At 35.7% G+C, this 27,653-nt stretch overlaps 4 protein-coding genes across 9 annotated transcripts; 2 read left to right on the top strand and 2 right to left on the bottom strand.

Annotated features, from left to right (window-relative positions):
* The first annotated feature begins 3,735 nt into the window (after positions 1-3,735).
* On the top strand, positions 3,736-7,250 carry LOC137814931 (TPX2 (targeting protein for Xklp2) protein family). Of its 5 annotated transcripts, XM_090293922.1 has the most exons (9): positions 3,789-4,088; positions 4,193-4,252; positions 5,654-5,686; positions 5,774-5,800; positions 5,916-5,954; positions 6,030-6,152; positions 6,238-6,297; positions 6,392-6,486; positions 6,745-7,250. In XM_090293922.1, the coding sequence occupies exons 1-9, from the start codon at positions 4,056-4,058 to the stop codon at positions 6,872-6,874; spliced, it is 600 nt and encodes a 199-aa protein (XP_090150048.1). In that variant the 5' UTR covers positions 3,789-4,055; the 3' UTR covers positions 6,875-7,250. The 5 variants fall into 5 exon arrangements, with proteins under 5 accessions (XP_068473993.2, XP_090150048.1, XP_068473994.2 ...); XM_068617892.2 differs by lacking the exon at positions 5,654-5,686 and having other exon boundaries at positions 3,736-4,088; XM_068617893.2 differs by lacking the exon at positions 5,654-5,686 and having other exon boundaries at positions 6,042-6,152.
* Positions 7,251-10,608: 3,358 nt separating this feature from the next.
* On the bottom strand, positions 10,609-16,038 carry LOC150029691 (uncharacterized). The gene has a single exon (XM_090296948.1). It carries the CDS (start codon positions 16,036-16,038, stop codon positions 10,609-10,611), a length of 5,430 nt encoding a protein of 1,809 aa, XP_090153074.1.
* A 1,311-nt stretch (positions 16,039-17,349) lies between these two features.
* Positions 17,350-23,003, bottom strand: LOC137814930 (protein serine/threonine kinase). Of its 2 annotated transcripts, none has more exons than XM_068617890.2 (13): positions 22,748-23,003; positions 22,591-22,637; positions 22,435-22,505; positions 22,187-22,300; positions 21,917-22,092; positions 21,727-21,815; positions 21,481-21,598; positions 21,291-21,364; positions 20,652-20,699; positions 19,632-19,800; positions 19,270-19,386; positions 18,226-18,312; positions 17,350-17,836 (listed from the first exon to the last, which is right to left on the bottom strand). In XM_068617890.2, exons 1-13 carry the CDS (start codon positions 22,829-22,831, stop codon positions 17,648-17,650), a joined length of 1,383 nt encoding a protein of 460 aa, XP_068473991.2. In that variant the 5' UTR covers positions 22,832-23,003; the 3' UTR covers positions 17,350-17,647. The 2 variants fall into 2 exon arrangements, with proteins under 2 accessions (XP_068473991.2, XP_068473992.2); XM_068617891.2 differs by having other exon boundaries at positions 18,226-18,291; positions 22,748-22,999.
* Positions 23,004-24,446: 1,443 nt separating this feature from the next.
* Positions 24,447-26,642, top strand: LPA66 (Pentatricopeptide repeat (PPR) superfamily protein). Its single transcript, XM_068617889.2, has one exon. The coding sequence runs from the start codon at positions 24,636-24,638 to the stop codon at positions 26,550-26,552; it is 1,917 nt and encodes a 638-aa protein (XP_068473990.2). The 5' UTR covers positions 24,447-24,635; the 3' UTR covers positions 26,553-26,642.
* Positions 26,643-27,653: the final 1,011 nt, after the last annotated feature.

Below are 27,653 nucleotides of genomic sequence, written 5' to 3'. Positions count from 1 at the left end.
CTACATGGTCTAGGTTGAGAGGGACACTTGAAATACTAGCTTAAAAACAAAGGTAATTTCTTTATGTAACCAAAAGATGCATGTTTTAGATGCTTATGCCATAACCATATATTCTTGCCTTTTCTGACTTCTTGAGACTCTTTTGTTGTTAACACTTGTGACAAAGTCTATTTGAATTTTTTTTCTGTCAAATTCAGATAATACAATTTTTCTCACCTAGTACCACAACCAATTATCTTCCTCATTTTAAGAAGTCGGACTTAAAAATTACAACACATAATAGAGTTTTGTTGATTTAAGAGACGGATAATAGATTATATTTTGGAGAAAGAACAACAAGGAGGATATTAAGGTTCAAATTGTTTGAAATAGAGAAAGATTGTTCCTTCTCCAATGATAATGGATCTCACATTCGTAGCTAGAGCAGAATTTCTTTTTTGAATTATTCTTTGAGGCCCAATTGTGATTACACCACTAAGGGTATTTTATGATTTCACAACATCCTTCCTTGGTGTGTCCATCCTTATTGCACTGAGTACTTGTAGTTAACATTTTCAAAATATTTTAATTGTTTTGTTTGCTTCCTTGTCATCATAGTTGTGGAAGAAATGATATCTTATGTCCTCAAAATTGTTCATTAAACTATCTATCTCCGGATCAATGCATGACATTCTTCTAAATGAGATGTCATTTCCTTCAGCATGATTTCTCCACGAACTTGCTCAAAACCATTATCCAAACAAGGAATATATGCATCCTTAATATTTCAATTGATTTTTTATTTATGAGTTCACATTATCAGGGTCTTTCGTGACTATTTTGTCACAATTATCCAATCCCCTTAAAATATCAGCCAATTGTCCATAATATTCAGTTAAAGTTCTATTATTTTATTTTAAAGAAAATGCCTTTTGATCCCAGGACAACACATGTAACTCATCATTTCCATCATAAAATGATTATGACAAAGCATTCCAAATATTAAGGGTAGTGAATAAATGTATATACATTTTCATGATTTTTTACTTCATGAATAAACGTATAAAATGATTTTTTACTTTTTGATTTTCAGCATACTATTTTTCATATCTCTCGTCTTCTTCTATTGGAGGCTTTACATTTCTCACTAATGTAAGACACTTTTTTCTTCTCTACGATATGCATCTTCATAAGTTGTGATCATATAGTTAGATTCATTTAGGATGACTGACACTTATGTTAAAAACACCTTCAAATTGAACTACTATTTGAAATTGGTTTCTCTACATCTCTTTAGATAAGATCTTAAAAAAAATCCTAAAGTCTGATACCAAATTTAATCTTCAAAGCAAAACTAAATTAAAGATTTTTTATTATACAATATTTTATGGACAGACCTAGTTTGTCAAAAATTAATTAATCAGTATAAATATTATAAATACACATCTTTCATTCATTTTATTAACTTCATATTTAGTTTCTATAGTTTTCAAGGAGATGTTATTAATATATTTGAGAAACTCTTTTTAATAAGAGTTATAGGAATAAGAGTACATATAAAGAATATATAATAAAATTTAATTATAATATAATTTACATTATTGTTAAATCATAAATTTCCATAAAATATTTATTAGTATAAAAAAGTTGGTATTCGTAGATAAATTTTGTTTGTCTACTCACAAACAATTCTATTTCTTTAAAGTGACAAATTTAATGAAAGATATGACAAGTTTTGTGTGTGGTCATGTACTGCTGAAGAAGTTTTCGAAAGCAGACGAAATAGATATGCAAAACTTAGATTAACGACAAAGCATTGAAAAGCATAACAGGAATTGAAAAGACTGCGAATGCAATTGTACAAAATTGATCAATGATGATGTTGTATCCAATGAAAGATTTATTTATAAAGGTTAAGAGAGAATAATAATGCACATGAATTGACAATTATATTTATTTTTCTGTAAATTCATGAATTGACATTTGTTCATTGAATCTGAATGACACGAGGATTAACTAATTGATTAAGAAGACAAAGAGTGTAACTCAAGTTGTCCTAACGTTAATTAACCATCGACAGTATCACAACTGCAGAATTTAACATTAATTATTTCAACATATAAATAATGACCTATTTTGTTGTTTTGTCATTTTCAGTTCTTCGGAAGTGCTAATCTTAGTGCATTTAATTAACGTTTCTATAATTATGAAACGTTCTTTAAGCAGCATATATAACGCATTAAACTTAGTGAAATGGTAACAACATCATAATGGATTAAATGAAACCACTAGAAAACATTATCACCCTCTTACAAGAGTCAACTACTGGCAGATTACTATTTTAATCATCGTACTAATTAGTTTCTTAATCACAAAACAAATATGATGTTTATTTCAAATTAACACTTTCATTGCGTATTTTTCTGGATGCTGCTATGGATGTTGCGATGAAAAGAAGTCTTTAATTTGCTGTTAGACCTCCATCAAGCAACAAATACAATTTAATAAGCAACTAAAATTTCTTTACACTGTTAATCCACAAACTATTTACTCAACCAAAGAAACAAACGGATTAAGGTATATAATAAAAACTTTATCATTTTCAAAAGGGGTGTGGCTGGTGTGTCAGAAGTATTTGCAAGTAAATGTTTGATCTTAGATCTCTGCAAAATCTCGTTCTGCTTCGTTTTTTTATTATTATTGGTGTTTGGAACTTTCGGCGGCGTGCCTGAGGATGGTTCCTTGAAGTTTTTACGTTGTTAGTTTGATTAGTGCTTTCGCCAGTTAGGTAGGTGATTCTAGTTAGAAATTGGTTATTGTGAAATATTATTGAACTTTGTATAAGGATTGAACCACCTCTAAATTAGTTCTCATTTATTTATTGTTTATTGTTGATAAAAAAAATATATAATAGAAAGGAAAGCATATATATTTGGTAGCATGATATAATATATAAGATTTAGATTATGATAGCATGAAGTGATGTGTGAAGGGAGTGTGTCTTAGGTTGGTTTGACCTTGACGGCTTCAACAAGAAACACTTGAAAGGAGGCTATTAACAACCTTTTTTATCATCACTTTTTCCTCTTTCACTAAAAAAAAGATACTCAATTACTCAATCACATCTACTTAGTTTAAATGTCTTCTGTACAACTCTAAGCATAAAACATGTGGGTTTTATACACACATTTATAACTCTAAATTGAATTGGTGATTCACATTTTAGATTTACTTACAAACTACTTTTTGTTAAACTAAAATTACAAACAACTTCTGTAAACTGAAATATTTCTCTTTATCTATGCAAGTCAAACAAGTTTTGATGTTGTGAATTAAAACTAAGATGTGAATATAGTTTAAAATATGCAGGATATAGAATCAGATTGATTTTCTTTTATTCTAATACAACTTCATAGAATCTACAACTCAATAAGTTTATCTCTAGTAAGAGATGCTGATCAAATTACTCTTGTTTAATAAAATGCATTTGTATTTTCCTCCTTATTTTTTTGTGTTGAGCTCCCATTTTTATATACTGAAATCCATATACTGTCAAGAAAAATAGACACCAGTGACATATGGCATTCCCCCCTTAGTGCTCAACCAGAGCAGAAGTTGATTTTTTTCTTCCTTTATACTTACAATTTATGGTTTTGCCACCAAAACATGCAAATTTTCTCTACTTCAAAATACTACTAAACTATGCTTTTTCAGTATTCAACATTACATAACTAAAGTGACACTAACAATTATAATGAGAGGACGTATTTTTCCAATTAACTATACACCTGAGTGCTCTCAACATGAACATACTTATAAAACTTAAGATTATCCCTCACTTAAGCCAAGTGGAAATTTGAAGGAACATGGCAAAGTTTGACAAAAATATGGGTGAGAGGGAGGTTTAATCAGAAGTTTGGTACAAGAAAGCATGCAAATCCCAGATCATGTTGGTGATGTAGCAACAGAAAATAAAATTTTCAGACAGTTACCAACCTCCAAACTTCTTCTTTTCCACTCTTTATATACTCCTCTAAGCTCATAAACTGCTACGCACTCATCCCACTTAATTAATCATGGAGAACGCAAGCACTAAATCTGCTTTGAAGGTGGGGAAGCTTAGTTTTATTTGCTGTTTTGTTCTTTTCTCTCAATAACATGTCCTAACAGTTTCACTATTCTTTTCCATTTTCCTTAATTTTCCATGCAAAAGTTTGTGAAGACTACTTCTCAGTCTGCGGCTCAATGGAGCAGTACTAATTCTAGAGGAATGGTGAGATTATCCCTAGCTTTACCCTCACATATATATAAGCCTTAAAAAGCCCCTCCTTTTTCATTGTCATCTTTAGGTGTCCCTTAAACTTAAAAGCTCCATGACATACATGGATGTTTGATTTGGGTTTTGGAGTTTAGGATTTAGATTCCAGGTTGCAGAGATTGCAGAGAAGTCACTGGAGATAATATTTATGCACTTGTTTATGTTTTGCTTCAGTTCATATTAAGGCTGAAGTATTATGAAACAACTGCATCACCTCTGAGTGACAGTGAAAAGAAAAGAGATCAGTGAGAAGTTTTATATATTTAAGTAACACCTCTTGGCATACATAGATAATGGTGATACAACCTTTGTTTTTGTTTCTATCTTCTTCGAAAAGCACACCTATCTACATGGATGCTGCAAGTGGATTGCCACCTTGTGCATATGGATGTGTTCTTTTGTCTGTGCCACTACACTTAATTGCTCTTAACACTCACCCCTATACGAAATAATAATTTGCATTTAAAATGCAGTTTAGACATGCATGCATATGATAACTTTTGTCACAAGATATCCTATTTAGCATAAAAAAGTGAATATCCTATATCACCTTTTCAATATTATCATTGAAGTTGTCTCAACAACCCTATCCACACCCAACAAGCCATACAACTTTCTACTTGCTATCAATTATTGAATTCTTGATTAAGTAAATCACATTATCTCCCAAAATTTTGAAAAATATTATGGCTATAAACCAAAGAGAGCTTTTCAGACAAAAAGAAAAAAACAAGAACCATCATTTACCCGCGAATTATCCACCTAAAAGATGATAATTAATGGATTTTGTTTGCTTTACATGGATACTATATATTGTGGAGTCTGACTCGGAAGACATAATATATATATGTACCATGTAACTCAATGAGTTTTCTCTTATTTTTCAAATTCATAATATTAGTTTTTTTCTTTGTTTTCCCATTTGATACTTTCAATAAGTTTTGGTTTACACCAATCTAAAAATATAAAGAAATTATCCCTTTTTAGCATAGTCATGAGAATGAAGTGAATTGGTATTTCTCATTTTGAAGGTAGTTTATAAGGTTATCCACACATCGTACATGGGCTATGTGTTCAGACATATTGGACCACTTTTTTTCCTTTTTCTCACTGAGATAATTAGTTCATGAACCATGCAACCCCTTTCCATAATTTGGAACAAGTGCGTCACCCCACAGTGGCCCCAGAATGATCACGCGAGTTTTGTCTACTAATATTATAATTATTATGCTTTTTACTCTTCTTTCTCTTTCTTCTCCATTATTCTATGAATGATTGGTTGTTTAAAAACTCCTCTACCTTATTATACATGAATCATGATGGCCACCTAAATAGACATAATTGGATGTTTCACAGACAAAAGATGTGTTCAAACACTACAAGACTAAAGTAACTAACATTGTATATACGATTTAGTATGTAAACTTCTGCAGTATATATGTAAATTTCTTAAATCAACTTTTTCTCTGTGTGTAGGCTTCAAGAAGGTCTCCATCCAAAGAGGTATGATATATATATATATATATATACACACACATGTTAGTGTGTAAATTTCTGCAGTATATATGTCAATTTCTTAGTTCTAATTTCGTGAGCCATTTTTCTCTGTGATGTCTAGGCTTCAAGAAGGTCTCCTCCACCCAAAGAAAGTACATTGGTATGTAATATATAAGAGTTAATATATATGTAAATTTCTTCTTCCAAATTTGGTGAGCCATTTTTATCTCTCTAGGCTCCACCAAAGTCTCCACCAAAGTCTCCACCAAGGTCTCCACCTAAAGAAAACACTAAGCCACAGGAATTCAAACTCCACACCCAAGAAAGAGCTGTCAAGCGTGCAATGTTCAATTATGCTGTAAGACAATGTGACCAATCAGTGATGAAGTTAGGAAATAGCTTTGTGCGATTATTAATGAATGTGGTTTTGCAATCATGCACAGGTGACAACAAAGTTCTATATAATGGAGCTGCAAAAGAAACAAGAGGAGAGGCTGCAAAAGGTAGGCACATAAATATTGAAGATGCTTATGAGAATGAGAGTAACATTTGGGAAAAGATCATATATATGAAATTAATTGAGTTAATATGAAGCAGTTGATTGAAGAGGAAGAGGTTCGTCTGCTAAGGAAGGATATGGTTCCAAGAGCTCAATTGATGCCTTATTTTGATAAGCCCTTCTTCCCGCAAAGGTAATGGACAATGATAAAACTTCCTAGGATAATAAAATAAAAAGCAATTATGTGGAAAGTGTGACAAGGAAAAGGTTGATATATAGAGAATTGGAGTAGAGTTTAATTTTTATAAATTGTTATGTCTAAAAGGTTTTACAGTGAACAAAAAAATTATGTTTACTAAGAGCTTAGCTATGTAGAATTGAAGTATAGATGTATAATAATAGTAATAATGATGAAAAATTTGAAGAGGTGGATATAAAATTTGACATGCAGATCAAGCAGGAGTGTTCCAAGAGAATCATGCCTCCACATGATGAGCAGCAAGTGCTGGAGCTGCAGTGTTGGCAATGAAATTTACAACTTGCACCACTGTGGTCACCAAGCTCTGAAACCCATTAAGTAGAAGCTTTGTGGGAAGGAGCATGTAAAATGTATTCATCCTTGTATGTCATGCATGTTGTACACTATCAGTAGGAAACTTAGAGTTTTGTACCATACCATACCATGCCCCACAACCTAGCTCCTTCATTAGGTATCGGGAGATGTTTTGAACATGTTTTCTTTCTCAAAAATAAAGATCAATCATGTAATTTTGTTGATTGTTGTTGTGTCTTCTGATCTTAATTGGTATTTCCATACCAATGCCATTGTACCAATATTTTTCCTTTCCAATGCCTTGTACCAATATTTTTTCTTTCCAATGCCTTGTACCAATATTTTTCCATTCCAATGCCTTGTACCATTTGAAAATCAATAGAATTTATCATTTTGCATGTGAATCATGTGCCATTATACCTTTATTGTTCTACCTACTTTTCTTAGTCTTAGTGATGCATTGATCCTCTGGTTTGTATGTATTTGATTAAGTGACTTTCAACTTCAAGACCTTTTGTTTTTGTAGGAAGAGTTTGAGGTGTTTGATTGTATTTGTAAGATGTTTTATTTTGGTTGGATTGTTTGTTATTTCTTAATCTAGTAGGTTTTTGGTAAGTTGTAAAGAAACAGTAAGTCTTATTGTGTTATGTCCGATATAAGGGTTGAATCAACCTTAAAGTAGTTCATATTTTTTTTTTTTTTATTTGCTGATAAAAAAAAAGTTGTACAACATCTATATCTATTATTAAGATAAAGTGATGTTAAAACTTGATATCATATAGTGCTCTATTTAAAGGAATAAAAATATTTATAAGTAGTTAGTACCAACCAATCTTTCGTAACATATAATTAAATTATTTATCATCCCATTATTTCTAAACGTATATCTGTGTTTTAAATTCATATTAATCCTCAATGGTATATATATATATATGTCAACTGTAAAGTGGGTAATTTGAAACTTCAACAAATTCAGGTATATTTTAAGTGTGTTTTCTGACTGTTTGAGTCTAATTTGTTTGTTTAATATAAGGTATTTGATATTTTTATAAGTTAGATATAGTTTAAAAACCTATTTAAAAATTTAATATATAATAAAAAATTTAAATATACCCCTAAACATATTAAAGAAACTAAATTACAGCTAAATCAAAATATTTAAGCCACTAAATAAATAAATAAATAAAACAATTTGGAAACATTACACAAAAGACTACAATGTGATATTGTAATTATATTAGTTAAATTTATTTAAATAGGTTTGTCTATTAAATTAATTTTTTTTAGGATAGCTCAAAATCTTATATTTTTAACTAAATAAAATACACTCTTAATCTTTAACGTATTCTATAAATAAGTTTATCTTATTGTATATTACATTACTTCTAAAAAAAAACGCTTACTCTACACAGAACAATTCGTTTTGGTGGTGACTTTGCATTAGTGTAAAGAAAAGGACTTGATTAGACACTAATCCAAATGTAATGTGTAGAACACATTTAATAAAAAAAATGGACACCTCGTTATAAAGTAATCTCAAATTAAAAGAAGATAACTGTTTCGTTGTTTGTTGGGCTGTTTTTACATGACAATGGTTTATGGGCTGTTTCATTATTTGAAGTGAAATATGATGAAGTTGTGATTATGACAGAATGTTTTAACTTCTTAATTTAAATGTTGCATTCTAGACTCGGAGACCTGTCTTTGACATTTCATCAAACAGGTTCTTCGCACACTGAAGATTGTTCATTACGTGATAAGCCTTTCTCATGATATTACACATTACGTTATAAACTGTAACATTTCTCATTGTAGGGTAACAAATCAAATTAAGTACGGATGTGTAATAGATGGGTTGAAATTCAATCATTACATCACAGGGATTTAATGTATCATGATATCATTATCGTTAAACACAATAGAGTTAAAGCATATATAAAAGTAAAAAAAAAATGTGAAGAAAAAAATAAAATCAAGACCAAAATCAAAACATTCATGAAATTATAACTAAAATATATAGATGCTATATGAATAGGAAATATGTAAATAGTGAAATTTGTACCTGTATGGATATTGGGGACTGAGTAATGTTGATCCACGTCGATACAAGGTGTCTTCTTCACTCTTGGTTGTCCTATTCTTCAAGTCTTCTTTCTCTTCGCGTGCTTCGGTCGGCCGGCGGGGGTACCTGCGATTGCACTCCGACGCTCAAGTCAGCGATGGTGCTCAAGTGTGAATTCTCTGATAGTATGGAAAACGTACCTTTTCCCCCTTTTCAGAAGTCCCTTTAGTAGGTTGACCTGGGCCTTGGCCATGTGGGCCAATCAGTTGATGGTTAGAGACATGCTTAGTGGTCTTTGGGTCGTGCCTGGTGGTTTCCTGAAAACCAGGGGAGTGGTCTAGAGAACGTGTTTTTACTTCGTCAATGGTTGTCATAACTGCTCTTTTCTACACGTGTAACCACGTTCTGGATTAAATTAGATTTAATCGACATAAACCATTCGGTCGTCCGGCTAGAGGTCATGGAAGGACGAAGAGTCGTATAAGACGCAGGGTTTTGTGATGATTTTACCATGAGTATACAGCGGTCGTCCGGTGCCGACCGGTACACTTGCCCCCCAGGCTCGAGGTCATGGAAGGACGAAGAGTCGTATGAGACGCAGGGGTTTTTGTGATAATTTTACCATGAGTACCCTGGGGTCGTCCAGTGCCGACCGGTACACTTGCCCCCCAGGCTCGAGGTCATGGAAGGACGAAGAGTCGTATGAGACGCAGGGGTTTTTGTGATAATTTTACCATGAGTACCCTGGGGTCGTCCGGTGCACAAAATCTATTCTATAATGCCGCTGGAAGCACAAAATTTCCATTCTATTGGACGGAGAATCCCACCTCTCTTGACCATCGGCTTTGGGAATCTTTGTCACCCATCGACCAAGAAATTTTGATGGTCGTGAATCAACTACCGTGTAGGCTCCCTACGCGGGAACTGATAGCTCTTTATGGGTCGTCCAAGCAGTAGGCGGAACTAAAAGGTGAGCACCTTCTTCTTGCGGTCGTTCGGCTAATAGCGTATCTGTTTCTTACTTTCGTGTTTATGTTGCAGAGATTGTTGTGAGCATAGATCCGGGTTTGAAGAAGTATATGATTCGGAGAGCCGTAGTTATATAATCTCGACCGAATGAACGGTTAATTAATAAATTGATTGAATTTCTGACCAAGGTTGGTGAATAATTGTAATGATATAATTCTGATGCCGGACGAGGCATAAATAATTCAGATTACCTTAAAGTAATAAGATAATTCTGATGCCGGACGAGGCATAAATAATTCGCATTACCTTAAAGTAATAAGATAATTCTGATGCCGGACGAGGCATAAATAATTCTGATTACATTAAAGTAATAAGATAATTCTGATGCCGGACGGGGCATAAATAATTCTGATGCCGAACGAGGCATAAATAATTTCGATTTCTGACCAAGGTTGGTGAATAACGTTCAAGTTATAATTCGGATAACTTTCGTTATGTATTCCGACCGAATGAACGGTGAATTAATTGAATTTCTGACCAAGATTGGTGAATAACGTTTAAGTTATAATTCGGATAACTTTCGTTATGTATTCCGACCGAATGAACGGTGAATTAACTGAATTTCTGACCAAGATTGGTGATTTAAAGTGCCTCGTTAAAACCTTCTCGGTAGAAAACCCTCCTTAGGGATAAAACTACCGAGCGAGGAAAGAGTGCACTAAGTTTATTCATCAACTGTAATAGAATTTGAGATGCGTGGCATTCCACGTTCTCGGTGCAGATTTTCCTGACAAATATTCTAAGTAATAAGCTCCTCCTGTTGCTGTGTCGGAGATGCGGAACGGACCTTCCCAATTGCTTGAAAACTTTCCTCCGTCCTTCCGGGCGTCGCTGCGCATGCGCCAAACTAGATCTCCTTTCTGATAGCTTCGTGGCTTCACTTTGGAGTTGTACCTTCGTGCTGCTCGTATCTTGCATGCTTCTTCCCTTATCTTGCATTTGTCCCTTAATTCATTGATGAGGTCGAGGCCGACTAGTAGACTTTCCTTGTTTAAGTCTAGGTCTAACGTCTGTCGGCGTAGTGAAGGCTCGCCGATTTCGACCGGAATCATGGCTTCTGTGCCGTACGTCAGGCTATAAGGTGTTTCTTGAGTTGTTGACTGGGGAGTACAACGATAAGCCCACAGAACCTCTACCAATTCTTCAGTCCAATTTCCCTTGGACGGGCCAAGTCTCTTCTTTAACTCATTGAGAATAACTTTGTTGGCGGCTTCCGCCTGACCGTTGGTTTGAGGGTGTTCGACCGAACTCGTTATATGTTTGATGTGAAGTTTCTCATAGAATTCAGCTAGCCCACGGTCGGTGAACTGTCGACCGTTGTCTGTGATAATGATCTGAGGTAGGCCGAACCTGCAGACAATGTTTTTCCACACAAAGCTTTGTACGTTCCGGGCGGTGATGGCTGTTAGTGGTTCAGCCTCAATCCATTTGGTAAAGTAATCTATACCCACCAGTAGGAACTTGCATTGCCCTTTTCCGGGTGTGAAAGGTCCGATAATATCCATTCCCCATTTCACGAACGGCCAAGGGGATAGGATGTAGTGCAAATGCTCTGGTTTTTGGTGCAATAGGGTGCCGAACTCTTGACATTTCACGCACTTTTGAACGTATTCAGTGCAGTCTCCTTGTAAGGTCGGCCAGTAGTATCCTGCTCTTAGAATTTTGGCGGACATAGTCCGCGCTCCTGAATGGGTTCCGCATATCCCTTCGTGTAACTCGGTCATTACATAAGTGACTTGTTCTGGACCAAGGCATTTTAGGAGGGGACGGGAATACCCTCTCCTGTAAAGATCTTCGCCAATCAGTATGTATCGGGCGGCTTGTAACTTCATCGTTTTCTCCAAATGTGGATCGCATACACCATCGGTAAGATATTGTTTTATGGGAGTCATCCAGTTAGGTTGGGTGTCAGTCGCCATGCATTCTTCGGTACCAACACTTGGTTTAGCCAGGGTCACGTGTATGGCCGACCGGTGGGCGCCTTTCTTTTTTAGGGTAGCCAATCTCGATAGAGCGTCCGCCCTAGTATTATTTTCCCTCCGTACGTGTTGGAAGGAGATTTCTTTGAACCTGTTTAGAAGATTTTTTACGAAATGAAAATACTGTTGGAGTAATGTTTCTCTTACCTCATACTCCCCTGTAAGCTGTCCGACGACTAGACGGGAGTCGCTTTTACAAGTTATATTTGTTACCTCCAATTCAATCGCCAGATGCAAACCTGCGATTATAGCTTCGTATTCGGCTTGATTATTGGAAGTTTTAAATTCAAATTTCATGGCTTGTTCGACAACAATCTCCCCTGGTCCTTCAAGTACAACTCCTGCTCCGGACGAACGACTGTTAGATGACCCATCTACGTATAGTGTCCATCGGGGAGTCCGTTCGGTCAGATAGGGAGTGAGTTCTGCTGTGAAGTCGGCGAGGGCTTGGGACTTGATGGCTCCCCTGGGTTGGTATTCGATGTGGAATTCTGACAGTTCGACTGCCCAACCTATCATTCGTCCGGCGAGGTCAGGTTTGGTGAGAATCTTCATAATGGGATAGTTAGTCCTAACAATGACCTTGTGATTTTGGAAATACATCCGCATCCGTCGTGCGGTGATGACCAAAGCGAAGGCAACTTTTTCGACCATTTGGTACCGGGTTTCTGCGTCATGTAAGACTCGACTTACAAAATATACCGGTCGTTCTTCCGCTTTAATTTCTTGTACCAGAGCGGAACTCACCGCTTCATTGGAGACGGCGAGGTAGACCACAATGGGTTCCCGTGCGTTCGGTTTCTGGATGACCGGTGGAGATGCCAGAAATGCTTTTAACTGTTGGAAATTTTGTTCACATTCATCTGTCCATTCAAATTTACTTGTCTTCTTCAGAAGTTTTATGATGGGTCTCGTTCGTTCGGCAAGCTTAGGTACGAATCGAGACAACGAAGTGAGACGGCCGACTAGTCTCTGGATCTCTTTGAGTCCGTTGGGACTTCGCATTTCGGTGATTGCCTTGCATTTTTCTGGATTAGCCTCTATACCCCGATGTGTGAGCATGAAGCCTAAGAACTTCCCCCCTTCTACGCCGAACGCGCACTTCTCCGGGTTTAAACGCATGCGGTATTGACGCAAGGCTTGAAAAACCTCTTTTAAGTCAGAAACATGTTGTTCGCAAGAGTCTGATTTGACGACGATGTCGTCAACGTATACTTCTACATTCCGACCGATCATGTCGTGGAATACGTGATCCATGAGTCGTTGGTATGTGGCTCCTGCATTCTTGAGGCCGAACGACATGACTTCATAGAAGAAATTATCAGAATCTGTTCTAAACGCGGTTTTTTCTCGATCACGGTGGTACATTTGTATTTGATTGTAACCTGAATAAGCATCAAGGAAACTTAGGATTTGATGACCGGCTGCACCGTCGACCAGCCGGTCGATAGTAGGTAGAGGATACGAGTCCTTTGGGCACGCTTTGTTAAGGTCTGTGTAGTCTACGCACATTCTCCATTTTCCATTCGTCTTTTTTACCATCACTACATTGGCTAGCCATGTCGTATAGTGGGCCTTTTGAATAAAACCAGCTTGAATTAGCTTGTCGGTTTCTTCTCGTGCGGCTTTCCGCCGTTCTTCACCTAGTTTCCTTTTCTTTTGAGCGATCGGCCTGGCCTCTGTATAAACAGACAATCGATGGGTAATCACATCTGATTTTACCCCTGGCATGTCTGCAGCCGTCCAGGCGAAAAGATCAGCGTTCTTTGTTAATGTTTTACCGATCGTCTCTCGGTCGTCTGGTTTGAGGGATGTTCCCATGTATGTTTTCCGGTCTTTGTCCCGAAGGAATATGGGTTGAAGATCTTCTCCTGCTTCCATTCGGGGATCATCCAGTCGAGGATCTAGATCGACTAAAGCGACCAAGTGTCTTCTAGATTCTCTTCCTCTGGAGCGTCTTTCTGTTGACCGACCTCTTCGCTCTGTGGTCCGTTCGGCTGACGTGGTATAAAGCCTTCGGGTCGGCTCCACCTTCAGGCTAGCTACATAACACTCTCGTGCTGTCTTCTGGTCTATATGTACGGTTGCTATGTCTCCATTGACCGAGGGGAACTTCATAGCTAAATGAGGAGTTGAGACAATGGCTTTCAATCTGTTGATAGATGGTCGACCGAGCAAAATATTGTACGATGTATTGGCATTAACGAGTAGATATCGTATGTTGATGGTCTTGCTGAGGTAATCATCCCCGAACGTGGTGTATAGATCGATAAATCCTTTCGTATCCACTCTTTCCCCTGAGAAACCAACTATCTGCTCGTTGTAGGGTTGTATCTCTGCTTCTGGAATCTTCATCTTCTTAAACGTTTCCCAATATAGGATGTCGACCGAGCTACCCTGATCTACCAAAACTTTTGCAATTGCAAATTTATCTATCTCCACAGTTATTACCATGGGGTCATCTTGAGATGGATCGATTGCTGTGAAGTCTTCGTCAGTGAAAGTGATTGGTGGTATATGCGGTCGGCGTTGTGTGGGAGTCGAATGAACAGATTGAATTGCTCTCAAATGTTTTTTCCTTGCCGAATTAGAGCATCCTCCACCCGCAAAGCCGCCTGCAATGTAATTAATTTCTTGAGGGGGCTGACCGAGCGACACCGGTCCAGCGATTGTATTGATGACTGTGCGAACTTTTTGTTTAGTTCGACTTCTACGTTCAGGGCTTTCGCTTTTAGGCCTCGTTCGTCTGATCGGACTTTCGCTTCTTTTTCTTCTGCTTGAACGATAGTGGTTGTCACGGGTCCGGTCGTCTCTTCGTCCCGAACGTTCGCGGGGATCATGATCACGCTGGGGTGACCTGGGTGCAGTGATGGTGGTTTTCACGAACTTGCGCAGATGACCGGCCTGGACGAGCTCTTCAATTTTATCTTTCAGTGCTTGGCATCCTTCGGTCGTGTGGCCATAGTTACGATGGTATTGGCAACGTTTACTGGTGTCGGCATTGGGAGGGGTTTGTGATGGCCTCAATGTCGGAATCAATTCAATCTGCAGTGCTTCGTCGAGAACCTTACCCCTTGGTACAATCAAGGGAGTGTAGTTGTGGAAACGGGGTCCCCTATTGGGGCGATGTCGTTCTCGGTCGGTCGGTATTGTGGGGGGACGAATTCCTTTGCTATTGTCCGTGTTCTCAGCATAAGTTTTTCGATGGTAGTCAATATGTTCTTCTATCTGCATGAACTTTGTTGCTCTTGTTCTTAATTCATCCATATTGCACGGAGGTCGTTTGATAAGGCTTTCAGTGAACCTTCCTGGTAGTATGGCCGAGACCAAATGATGCATGGCTATTTCTGGATTAAGATTACGAATGTTCATACACACTTTGCTAAATCTGTTCATGAATGTTCTCAATGATTCTCCCCTTTCTTGTTTGACATTTAGAAGAGACATGGAGGATGTCCGATGAGGTCTACTTGTGGCGTATTGCGTGGTGAACTTCAATTCCAAAGCGTCGAAGCTTGCAATGGAATTGGGTGGAAGGTCCGAAAACCATCCAAGGGGGCCTTCCCTGAGAGAGGTGGGGAAGACTTTACACCATACCGTTCGGTCGGTTGTGTAAAGGGTCATTTGAGTTCTAAATATATTCAGATGTTCGTCTGGGTCTGTGGAACCGTCATAAAGGTTTATCGTTAGGCCCCTCCACTTGTCAGGGAGAGGAGTGGCTATGATGTCATCAGTGAACGGATGGCCTTTCGGGTTTGCTACCTCGTTTGGGGTTACTGGCTTTGCACTCTGACGGGTGTGTTGAACGAGTGACGTGTGAGGTATAGCCTGGGCTATTGTTCTTGTTCCTGATTGGAACGGTGATGGAGAAGGTGCACGTGAATGCCCTTCGCGTTCAGATTGCTCAAGTCTATCCAACAATCTCTTGTTCTGTTCTTTCAATTGTGCTATCTCCTCTGCGTGTTGTTGACGCTCTTCTTCTCGTCTTTTCCTTTCTTCATCCTGGCGAAGTTGATCGATGACTCCTTTTTGGAGTAACTCCTGCATCTGAATCTGGAGGGTTTGGAGTATGGTCCTATGCTCTTCGGAGATATCATTGTTGTTGTTTGCCGTTGAGTCCATCTTCAAGCGTTGGGATCCTTGGGTCTGGGAATAATGATTACTCGGGCCCCACGGTGGGCGCCAATTGTACCTGTATGGATATTGGGGACTGAGTAATGTTGATCCACGTCGATACAAGGTGTCTTCTTCACTCTTGGTTGTCCTATTCTTCAAGTCTTCTTTCTCTTCGCGTGCTTCGGTCGGCCGGCGGGGGTACCTGCGATTGCACTCCGACGCTCAAGTCAGCGATGGTGCTCAAGTGTGAATTCTCTGATAGTATGGAAAACGTACCTTTTCCCCCTTTTCAGAAGTCCCTTTAGTAGGTTGACCTGGGCCTTGGCCATGTGGGCCAATCAGTTGATGGTTAGAGACATGCTTAGTGGTCTTTGGGTCGTGCCTGGTGGTTTCCTGAAAACCAGGGGAGTGGTCTAGAGAACGTGTTTTTACTTCGTCAATGGTTGTCATAACTGCTCTTTTCTACACGTGTAACCACGTTCTGGATTAAATTAGATTTAATCGACATAAACCATTCGGTCGTCCGGCTAGAGGTCATGGAAGGACGAAGAGTCGTATAAGACGCAGGGTTTTGTGATGATTTTACCATGAGTATACAGCGGTCGTCCGGTGCCGACCGGTACAGATTTCATTACTTTTAGCCTCCAAGTTGTTGTTAAGGTTAGGAATCAAATTATAAGTTACTTGAAAGTTTTACATTAAATAGAAATAAAATATTTAAATAACATATAAGAAAAATAAAATAAAATCAGTTTGGGTGTAAGGTGGTATTATATTATGGTAACTCATACTTTGTTGGTAATGAATACTATGAGTTGAAAAGTTCAATATCATAATGAAAAAAAGACCAACAAACATTAATTATCTTCATAATCTATCTCGAAAAATAATCAACACTTAGAGGACAATAAGTAAAAAAAATTAAAAGTAATTGAAATTTTAAAATTAGATGCACTTAATTGGATTATTTCAAATTTTAACTAATATATACGAATTTGAAAATTTATACACTAAAGTTATTATTCATACTAAAGTTAATTGCAATTATTTTTCAACTCATTAATTATAATATAGAAGACAATAACATTTAAGTATTACATTTTTATATTTGAACATAAAGATATTTTCCTTTCTCTTTTTAAATATATGTTTTATTTTTCATGTAGCTTTTAGTATAGAACTAATTTTAGAAACAATTCAAAAGCAACACTGTTAGAATCAATTCACTGGAAAAAATTGGAAAGTTTAATTCCAACATCAACCAATTGAGAGTAACAAAACCTATGTTTTAAAAAAAGTAACGGAAAAGGGAAAGAGTAGAATAATTAATAGTACATGCATCAATGATAGTTGAGTCCAACAAAAAAATATGGTAATGTGACAAAAGTTTCTAATAGAGAATGGCAAAATTTTCAATTGAAATAAATACACATAATATGATTATCCTTCACAGGAAGAGGAGGAGGAGGTCGATCATAACCTATTTGCTTTCCTATATCTGAACTTTACGTATGTTTTAAGTTTTGACCACACAAAGGCCGTCTACAATATCCTACCAAAACTTGAAACTGTGATTTCCTTCAATGGCACACACGTGTTTTGGCTCCAACATATTTCACCAGATGCTCAACTGTTTCTGGACTTTAGAATTGTTAGATGACCTACCACCTTTGTCTTTGTAGGAATTTCTTCCCCCAGCACTCTTCCGTCCCTTACGAACTGCTGCTACAGCACGTCGTCTTTGCTTACTCAAGCTCTTAACCAGTTCAGCTTCATTTTCCTTTGCTTCTTCACTGTTTTCCTCCTGAGAATCAAAATTACCACAGTTGAGGCTTCCATGCAACGGCCAAATAACATGCTTTATATATAAACTATAATAATTAAAACAAGGAGACCATACAAGGAAAAATTGTTCTACACTACGTCAATAGCAAATTTACGCTAATATATGAGCCTATGGTAGAGAAAAATTTAGATTTAAAATACCACAAGTCACATCTAGATTAGAGAAGATATGCATGGCATTCCTTGTTAACAAGTCATACATACACGCTATTTCCCATAAAATCATCATGGACCAGCGTTTAAGACTATAAATTCTTTGAATTGAATATTATGAAGAGAAAAAGCAAGCAGTACAACAAACATAAGATTGAAATAAACACCCGATAGAAAGATTAAATCATTGCTCACATTGTCACTTGCATCTTCTTTTTCAGATCCACTGCTTTCACGTGCTTCACAACTCTCCACTTTCCCCTGATTTTCACATCCCTCATTCTGGTTAGAACGAAAAAAAACCCTTCAGCCAACTTTGCAGATTTAGAATTATACTATTGAAATAAGCTCAAAAAACTATGGTAGAGTGTATATGCCTGCTAGTCAATGGACAAACTAAAACTAGACCAAATTTTTGAAATTCAAGTTTAGATATCACTGTTCACTTAGAGACTTTATTTAATGATATATTCAGGACAATGAAAATTTTCAAGCTCAGCCCTCTCAAGTGCAGAAAGAAAGTTTAGTTTAGTATTGTTCAGCACGGATCAGCTAAACAAAATACCCATAACCTTCCATCCGCATGAATTATATATGCTCATTTTCAGCTATCTATGCTATATTACGGTTTTAATTAAAATGAGCTATCAGCTGCCAATGTTATATTATGGTTTCTGTTTTGAACAAAATGCCCATTATCGAACACATCTCAGTTCTTAGGTATGCTACGTTGTTTGTTACTTGCAGTGATTTTGTTATGAAGTCACTTCTTTATTGGGGCACAACTTTCTCACGTCCCCCTGATTCATAGCTCAGTTTCCCCCTGCTAATCTCCCCTACAGGTAAGCATGTTTGTTTTATGTCAGCTTGTGCTAGTTATTGTTTGGTTTTAATTAAAACGAGTAATCAGCCGCCTATGCTATATTATGGTTTCTGTTTTGAAAAATAAAATGCTCATTATCAAGAACACATCTCAGTTCTTAGATTTTCTATGTTGTTAATTGCAGGGCCTTTGTTATGAAGTCACTTCTTTTAATGGGGTACAACTTTCTTAACTCCCCCTGATTCATAGCTCAGTTCCCCACTGTTAATGTCCCCTACAGGTAAGCCTATTTGTTTTATGTCAGCTTGTGCTAGCTATTATTTTATCTCTATGTACATCTTTTATAATTGATTTTATTGAAATAAAATAAATAACAGCAGATTTTTACATAGTCTGTATCTGCTTTATGGCATTACCTGTTCCAACAAGTCAGAAGAATTACCATCAATAGTGCTTGCTTCATTCTCGTCTTCTACTAAGTCAACATCTTCACTGTCTGAATTTGTATCACTCTCTGCCCTGCCTTCAATGAACTGCACATAGAGATTTAAATACCTTTGAGGCTGAACCAAATACAAAAATGAAATCTTACCAATCTACGCCCAATAACTAAAAACAGACAATGTTATGCTTCACTAGATGCCAAATGGAGGTCCATGCAGGGTGTTAGCAGCTAAGCCAAACGAGGCGTAAAATATAAAAGCAAAGTTTCGTTGCCTTCAGAAAAATGATCCCTATATTTTCTTCCCCCTCTAAACGAACAAGAAAAACACTATACCCTTTGAATATCTTCCTCTTCCTTTCTAGTAAAGCCACTGGCAGCAAGTTCCCTATCTAGAAAACCAGCACTTCTTTCTATCGCAGAAAAACAGGGTTTTCCAGCTTCATCTTTCCCCTCATCAGAACCATCAATATCATCTAAGCTTTCTTCAAAAGAAAGATTGAACCTGAAACAGAGAAGAGGGAATGATATGAAGTTAATTGATTTACCAGCCAAATACTAGATCCAAAAACCTTTCAACAAGTTCAGCTACCAAATATCTATCAGCCATGCAGTAAAAACAGGAGGTGAAAATGAGATATGCATAAGATACCAAAAAATAAATGAAAAATATTAAAATTATACTAAAAAATACAGGAAAAAGGAATCACATAAATACATCTCCACAACAGGATAATTTATAGTAACAACTACAGATTGCATATAGGTTATATATAAATGCAAGTTAGACAGAAAAGATTCAAGAGCGTAAATACAAAAAAAAAATCCCAACATGAAGGACATGACCTTAAAGGAACCTCTTTATTTAATGAAAGGGTGAGAGAGTGGAATACAGACTTAAAAGGATAGAAACTGGCCCGGTGTTTGGTTGTGAAGAATGTAAAAGCAAAATAAAGTTTAAATTGCTACATAAAGAAGTCAATTCTTATTTTCTCTCCAACTAAACAGAGAAAAAAAGCATAATTATTTGTTGTTTTCCTCTTTATTTATTCTCTCCCACTGTCATCCCTTCCAAACATAGTGTAAGAATCATGAGTCCAAGTCCTTTGACCATGTCCATGATATTTTGTACTAAATGCACTATCTAACAAGTTATGCTAACTTGTAATAACAGACTTGCCTAATTACTTGCTACTTCACTGAAATTAACTCTGCAGTTTGGGCAAGTGAAGTGAGAATATCATTTCTATTTTTTTCCTAACATCATTTGAATTATCAATACAGCAAAATATTAAATATAATATGCAAAAAGCAACTCTAAAGTTGACAAATACATGATTCCAAATAACAACCTACCTTTTCCTGAAAAACTTAAAGATGCATTCAACATCACGGTCAAAGTACCTGAAATAAGAATAAATAATATATAATTAAACCAGAAATAAAATATACTATGCCCTTCCATTAATATGACACACTTAGGCATGCAACTTCAGCATTTTGTTACTATTTGCAAATTTTCAAAATTTTATTTTTACTATGAATATTGATTTTAAACTTACGAAACAAGACTTAAATAAATATATAAGTTTATCCCCAAAAACAATATTTTAAAAATTAGAGAAATTTTATTAGCATATTCTAATTCGTAAATTGAAAAGAGATGTAAAGATAAATCTAAAAATTGTATTATAAGGTCTAACATGTTGAATTGAAACCACACAAATTTAAAGACTACGTGAATAAATTACAAACAGATTTTTTTCAGGGACGAAGCAGGTTGAACTATGGGAGAAAGATTTTTTATTTGAAAACTGTATACTAGCCCATTAAATTCTAAACAAGTGTGACTAGAATGTGAAATGACCTGCAAAATTTGTAAACTATATAAGCAAATAACGAAACAAAACATAAAAAAATGACGGGGTGGCTAGGAATTGTGATAACAAGTCAAAAGAAGATTATGACAAAACTATCTTACAAGGAAACCCTTACATCTGTGCATTACGATGTGAAACGGATACCATTTGTGGAAAATCAATCATGGTAATTTTTTCATCATCTTCAATCTACAAAGAATGGAATTCAAAGTGTAAATCAGATTTGAAAAGCAACAGGCTAACAGATTTAACGAAATAAAACTGAGAATCCTCTTTGATCATTATGCAGACAAGTCAAAGCATACCATAATATTGAATTCATTGAAATCACAATGAATAAGGCCACGCTCAGCCAACCGAACAACTAAACCAATAATTGTCTCAAAAACTACCTCTGGATTTTCTAACTGCTTCACCTGAACACTGCATTTGAAAAAACAAATAGACAAATCATGCAATTGTTTACCAACATCAGCAAAATAGGTGAAAAAAATACTAGAAACAAGAAAACCAGCTTAAGAAAATTAGCAGAAGTAATGAAGGATACCTACAGAGGATAACCTTGAACAAGTGACATGATTACACAATGTCTATTGTGTTCCACAGCATTTGGAACAGGAAAGCCATGGTTTTCCAGAGCCTGCTCAAGCAGACCGTGTGTCAGTGACTAGAGAGTCAAACAAGAATAAAAGAATTCAAATATACAGCAACTAGATAGACGAAAGGGGAGGAAGGTAAAACCTTCATGAAAGCAAATTCTTTAAGTGCAGCAAGGCGAGACAAGTAGAGCCAATTATAACTACTTCGATGTCTCAAGTAGTCACGCTTAGATTTGACAGCTCTAAAAGAGGTTCTACCTAGTCTATGCAACTTCATGGCTAGAACAGTTCCATCTTCACGAGCAACCTCAAATATATCTAGCAGAGCACAAATGCCAACGTAATTAGCAAAAAAAGGATGAAATATGATTGAATAAAGAGCACAACATTAGAAGAGCATTAACTAAAATACCAGATTCCTTTCCAACACCAATTTGGCGACCAACAGCAACAAACACTCCCTTGTTCACCATGGCTTTAATGGCAAGAAAATCATAACCAAGATAGGTAAGGCGGAATCCATCATCTAAAACCAAATGAAGCTCTCACAAATTAGAAGGTCATTCAAAAGAACTTCATATACTTATACTAATATGATCATAATTGTTCTTTGTTAATACGTTAATACAAATAATAATAAACAGACTAGAAGGCACCAACATTTAGAAGAGTCATGATGCAACAACTTGTGCTTGAGCAAATTCTTCAAAACCTTGTACGTGCCTCCATGCCTACAAACATTAACATAAAATTAGTAACGAAAACGAAAATAAAACACTGTAAAGAGAGTGAATGCGGAAGAATATTGAGAGGTACTTGAGACGCGCAATTCGATCGATGAGTTCCGTGGGTACGATTTCATGCTGCAGCCGGGGAGAATTTCGTTAATTCGAACTCAAAATTCAAAACAAATGAAATTTAAATTGAAATTATAAAATAAAATGGCGCGAGAGGCGAAGAGAGAAAAACGCACATTCCTCATGCCCAATTCAACCGCGGTGAGAACCCTAAAATCATCTTTGGAGAGATATCTCAACACATCTACGTCGAGCTTCATTCTGTATTGACGTTAGTGCGCGCGTTTGGAGTGAAGGTGGCTTGCGGCAGAGCTGGTCGCGGCGGTTAGGTTAGGATTCAATCTGATATTTTGGTGAGTGAGAGAATATACTCGTCTGGGCTGGGCTTAAGATGTTGCTGCTGAGAGTTGGAGATGTGCGTGTTTCTTAATTTTTATTTCAGTGTAATCTTAATATATAAGTATTTTTACTTTGAATCTTTGATAATATTTTTTAAATTGCATTTAATAAATTCAATATTTTTATTTAAGTATTTTATTATATTATTTAAATTAATTGAGAAACAAATTTTTAAATATTTTAAAATAAATTAAAAATACAACATAATAAATCTTCAACTTTTCTAGAAGTCTTTTATATTGGCTTAATAGCTCTCAAGTCCTATAATGATAAAGTTTTAGAGATATGAAAAGTGTAAAAGATTGCAAAAGATTTTCTGTTCAAGTAAGTTTTTGATATTTTTAGTGAATATATTTAAATTAAAAGAAACTATATTTAGTGAGATTTGTTATTTATAGAGTATATTGTAAGCATTGTTAATCCAAGGTTAAATTATCTCATTTTTTAAGGTTGATTTGATGATAGTGTTGTTTGATTAAATTCTCTAATCAATCACAATTATTATAATTTATAATTAAATTATGCTAATAAATGTTAATGCACTTCCTTTGGTATCCTGTGTCAGCCTCAAGCCGGTTTATATACACGTATACATGTCTAAAAACAATTATAAAAGATAATTTGGTAATATTGAAATTATTAAGTTACTGTATATTTTAATATATCACGTTAATTAAATTATTCACAGATTTTCCATTTTTTCTTTTTTTTTGTGTTTTTTATTTAATGAAATAATCTCATTTTTTGTTATATTTCACTTTACTCCTTTCTCTAATTAAACAAAGTATTAACTGCCAAAGTAAAACAAAAAATAATAATTAAATCAATTAAAAATAGTATTTGATTATTTTACTCCCAAAAACATTCCAATATAAGACCGTGTGTAATAGGAAAAAAGTATATAAAATTTTTATTTTTCTTAAAAGATTATATAGATAGATAGATAGTAGAAGAGGGTTATGTTATTTTGTAACATTGGAAAAGAGAAGGGTCTTTTATTTTTTTTCACAAGTTTTACATATTATAGTAGTGATTAAAAGCCATTCCTATATTAATTAAGCGGGCATAAATAATTTAGAAAAAAATTGTTGTTTATGAGGTAAAACGTAACATTATATTAAAACTATTTGCTTAAATTTTCTTCGTGAAAAATGTTATTTAGATTATTTTAAAAAAATATTTTTTGAAGAAAATATAATGAGGTTTGATACTAGAAAAAATTTATACGCAGAGAATTCAAATCCCGATAATTATGGTTTCGATAAATGATTAAAATATAGTCTGTTGGTAAAAGTAAAATTTTATTTTTTATTATATTAAATGGTTTAATAACATATTATAGTATTTTCAGTAAAAGATTTCATTTTTTAACATTTTTTTAATTTTGAATTGAAAACAATGAAGTTATAATTTTTATTGATTTTAGGAAAATCTGGAGTCAAAATAAAATAGAAAAACATAATGTAGAAAGAAAGGAAAATGGAAGTGATAGATATGCTTATCCTGCAAGCTTTCTTCATTTTTCTTCCATCTTATCTTCAAACCCAACATTTCCAATTCTATTAGAAAGGAAGAGTTTTCTTTTGTTAAAACCATGATCTACACATACGAAAGATACTGAAAATTCACGCCTAATCTGGAAGAAAAAATAAATTTTGTTCACAGATGAATGCTTTTATGTTTCAGCCCAATACAGCATGTTATGATCCACGTGTGGGTGTCCCACAAATCAGGACATGCAAAAGCATGCGAGAATTGAAGCAAGTGCATGCGTTTTTTGTCAAAACAGCACGAACCCATGACACCACAATAGCAACAGAGATTCTCAGTCTCAGTGCCACGTCTGATTTTCGTGATATTGGGTATGCCCTCTCGGTGTTCGACCAAATGCCTGACAGGAATTGCTTTGCTTGGAACACTGTGATAAGGGCACTTGCTGAAACCCAAGATAGGCTCTTGGATGCCTTGTTGGTTTTCTGTCAAATGGTGACTGAGGCAACGGTAGAGCCTAACCGATTCACTTTCCCATCAGTGTTGAAGGCTTGCGCAGTCATGGCCAGGTTGGGAGAAGGGAAGCAGGTTCATGGGTTGGTTCTGAAGTTTGGATTGGAGGACGATGAGTTTGTTGTCACTAATTTGCTAAGGATGTATGTGATGTGTGCGAGTATGGAGGATGCTCATGTTTTGTTTTATAGGAATGTTAAGGGTGTTGATGATGTGAGGGGGTTGGTGAGAGAGGAGAAGAGGGGAGAGTTTAATGTGGTTCTATGCAATGTGATGGTTGATGGGTATGTAAGAGTAGGGAACCTTAAGGCTGCTAGGGAGTTGTTTGACAGGATGGCTCAAAGGAGTGTGGTTTCTTGGAATGTGATGATTTCTGGGTATGCTCAAAATGGGTTTTATAGAGAGGCCATAGAGGTGTTTAATAGGATGATGCAGAATGTAGATATGTTGCCGAACCGGGTCACTTTGGTCAGTGTGCTCCCTGCAATTTCGCGTCTTGGAGCGCTTGAGTTGGGGAAATGGGTGCATTTGTATGCAGAGAAGAATAAGATTCGGATTGATGATGTGCTTGGTTCGGCTTTGGTTGATATGTACGCCAAGTGTGGGAGCATTGAGAAGGCTATTCTGGTCTTTGAGAGGCTACCTCAAAACAATGTTATAACATGGAATGTTGTTATTAGTGGTCTTGCCATGCATGGTAAAGCCAATGATGTGTTTAATTATTTGTCGAAGATGGAAAAATGTGGAATATCCCCTAGTGATGTTACGTATATAGCCATCTTGAGCGCTTGTAGCCATGCAGGCTTAGTGGACAAGGGAAGATCATTTTTTAGTGACATGGTTAATAGGATTGGATTAGAGCCTAAAATTGAACACTATGGATGCATGGTTGATCTTCTGGGCCGTGCTGGTTATCTTGAAGAAGCAGAACAACTTATATTGAACATGCCAATGAAACCAGATGATGTCATATGGAAGGCTTTACTTGGTGCTTGTAAGATGCATAAAAATATCGAAATAGGTACGCGTGTTGCAGAGGTTTTAATGCAATTGGCCCCTCATGACAGTGGGGCATATGTGGCTCTCTCCAACATGTATGCCTCAACAGGGGATTGGGATGGAGTTGCAGAGGTGAGGTTAATGATGAAAGACATGGACATAAGAAAAGACCCTGGATGTAGCTGGATTGAAATTGACGGTGTTATTCATGAGTTCCTTGTTGAGGATGATTCCCATCCTAGAGCCAAAGACATACACTCAATGTTGAAGGAAATTTCAAACAAGTTGAGCTTGGAAGGTCATATGCCAGATACCACACAAGTGTTGCTCAAGATGGATGAGAAAAACAAAGAAACCGTACTGCACTACCATAGTGAGAAGATTGCTGTTGCTTTTGGCTTAATTAGTACACCCCCAAAGACACCACTTTGCATTGTGAAAAATTTGAGAATTTGTGAAGATTGTCATTCCTCGATGAAATTAATCGCGAAAATGTATGAGCGAAAGATAGTTATTCGAGACAGGAAGCGCTTTCACCATTTTGAGCATGGTTCATGTTCTTGTATGGACTACTGGTAGATTGTAATTCTTATTATCTGTAATTGTATTAAAAATAAACTTTTAAGTTTAATTTAACTTTATTAAATTGATTCATAGGATAATATTTACACACTTACTTGTATATTATATTATGAAATGTATGTCTCTTGTTCTCCAATAAAATGCAAATGTCTATTATATATCTAACAAAAAAGCTAACTTCCCTTACGTCTTTGTGAATATAGCTTTTACATTTAATGAAAAAGCTAACTTCCCTTACGTCTTTGTGAATATAGTTTTTATATAAAATGCAAATGTCTATTATATATCCTAACAAAAGCTAACTTCCCTTACGTCTTTGTGAATATAGCTTTTATATTTAATGAATGTACATCAAATGATTATTAATAAAATGCAAATGTCTATTATATATTTATTAATTATTTTATGCATTAATTTTTCAAATTATGATATATGTTTAATTATTTTATATATTGAATATTATTTTTCATATTCACATTATTTTTCATATACCACTGACTTTTTACTAGTCGAGTTACAATATTTTATCTTTTTTCGATCCTCGAGTTTAACAACATTGGTCATATGTCTCTAGATAAATATATAATGCATTTTTTCTTCTTACACTCAAGTGGATGTAATCATACACCTCAAGATGAATCTTTTATGCAATTTCTATTGTAGTGCACTCCTACACCCATGTGGATGTAGTCACACCTCTATGGTCAAACTTATGATGCAACTTCTATTCTTTTTTGTATATTATGAATATTATTTTGATTTTGTATTTTATTTATTTTAAAAATATTAAATTGGTACAACCTCTTTTCAGGGAGGATTCATATTTAATAGTATGTCAACTCCACACGTGAACATCTTTAAGTCGACTTTGCACCATAAGCATCCTTTGTTCAAATTCATGCATTGAGCATCTAGCTAGACTTCACACTTTAAACATTTTAGTTTGCCCTGATGTTTTTAACATCTTTGGCTCATCATCAAACTTAAAACATCTATAACTCTATTTTGTTCTTTAAAAATCTCTAATTGGACTTTTGACCTTATGTATCTTTAGTTTGACCTTAGGTCTTAAACATATTTGAATTAACCTTACACTTT

The sequence above is a fragment of the Phaseolus vulgaris genome, chromosome 1, assembly GCF_051622355.1.
Source record: "Phaseolus vulgaris cultivar YP4 chromosome 1, ASM5162235v1, whole genome shotgun sequence".
NCBI classification, from domain to species: domain Eukaryota; kingdom Viridiplantae; phylum Streptophyta; class Magnoliopsida; order Fabales; family Fabaceae; genus Phaseolus; species Phaseolus vulgaris.
The sequence above is the reverse complement of the archived record's forward strand: the minus strand, read 5'-3'. Positions and strand labels throughout refer to the sequence as shown.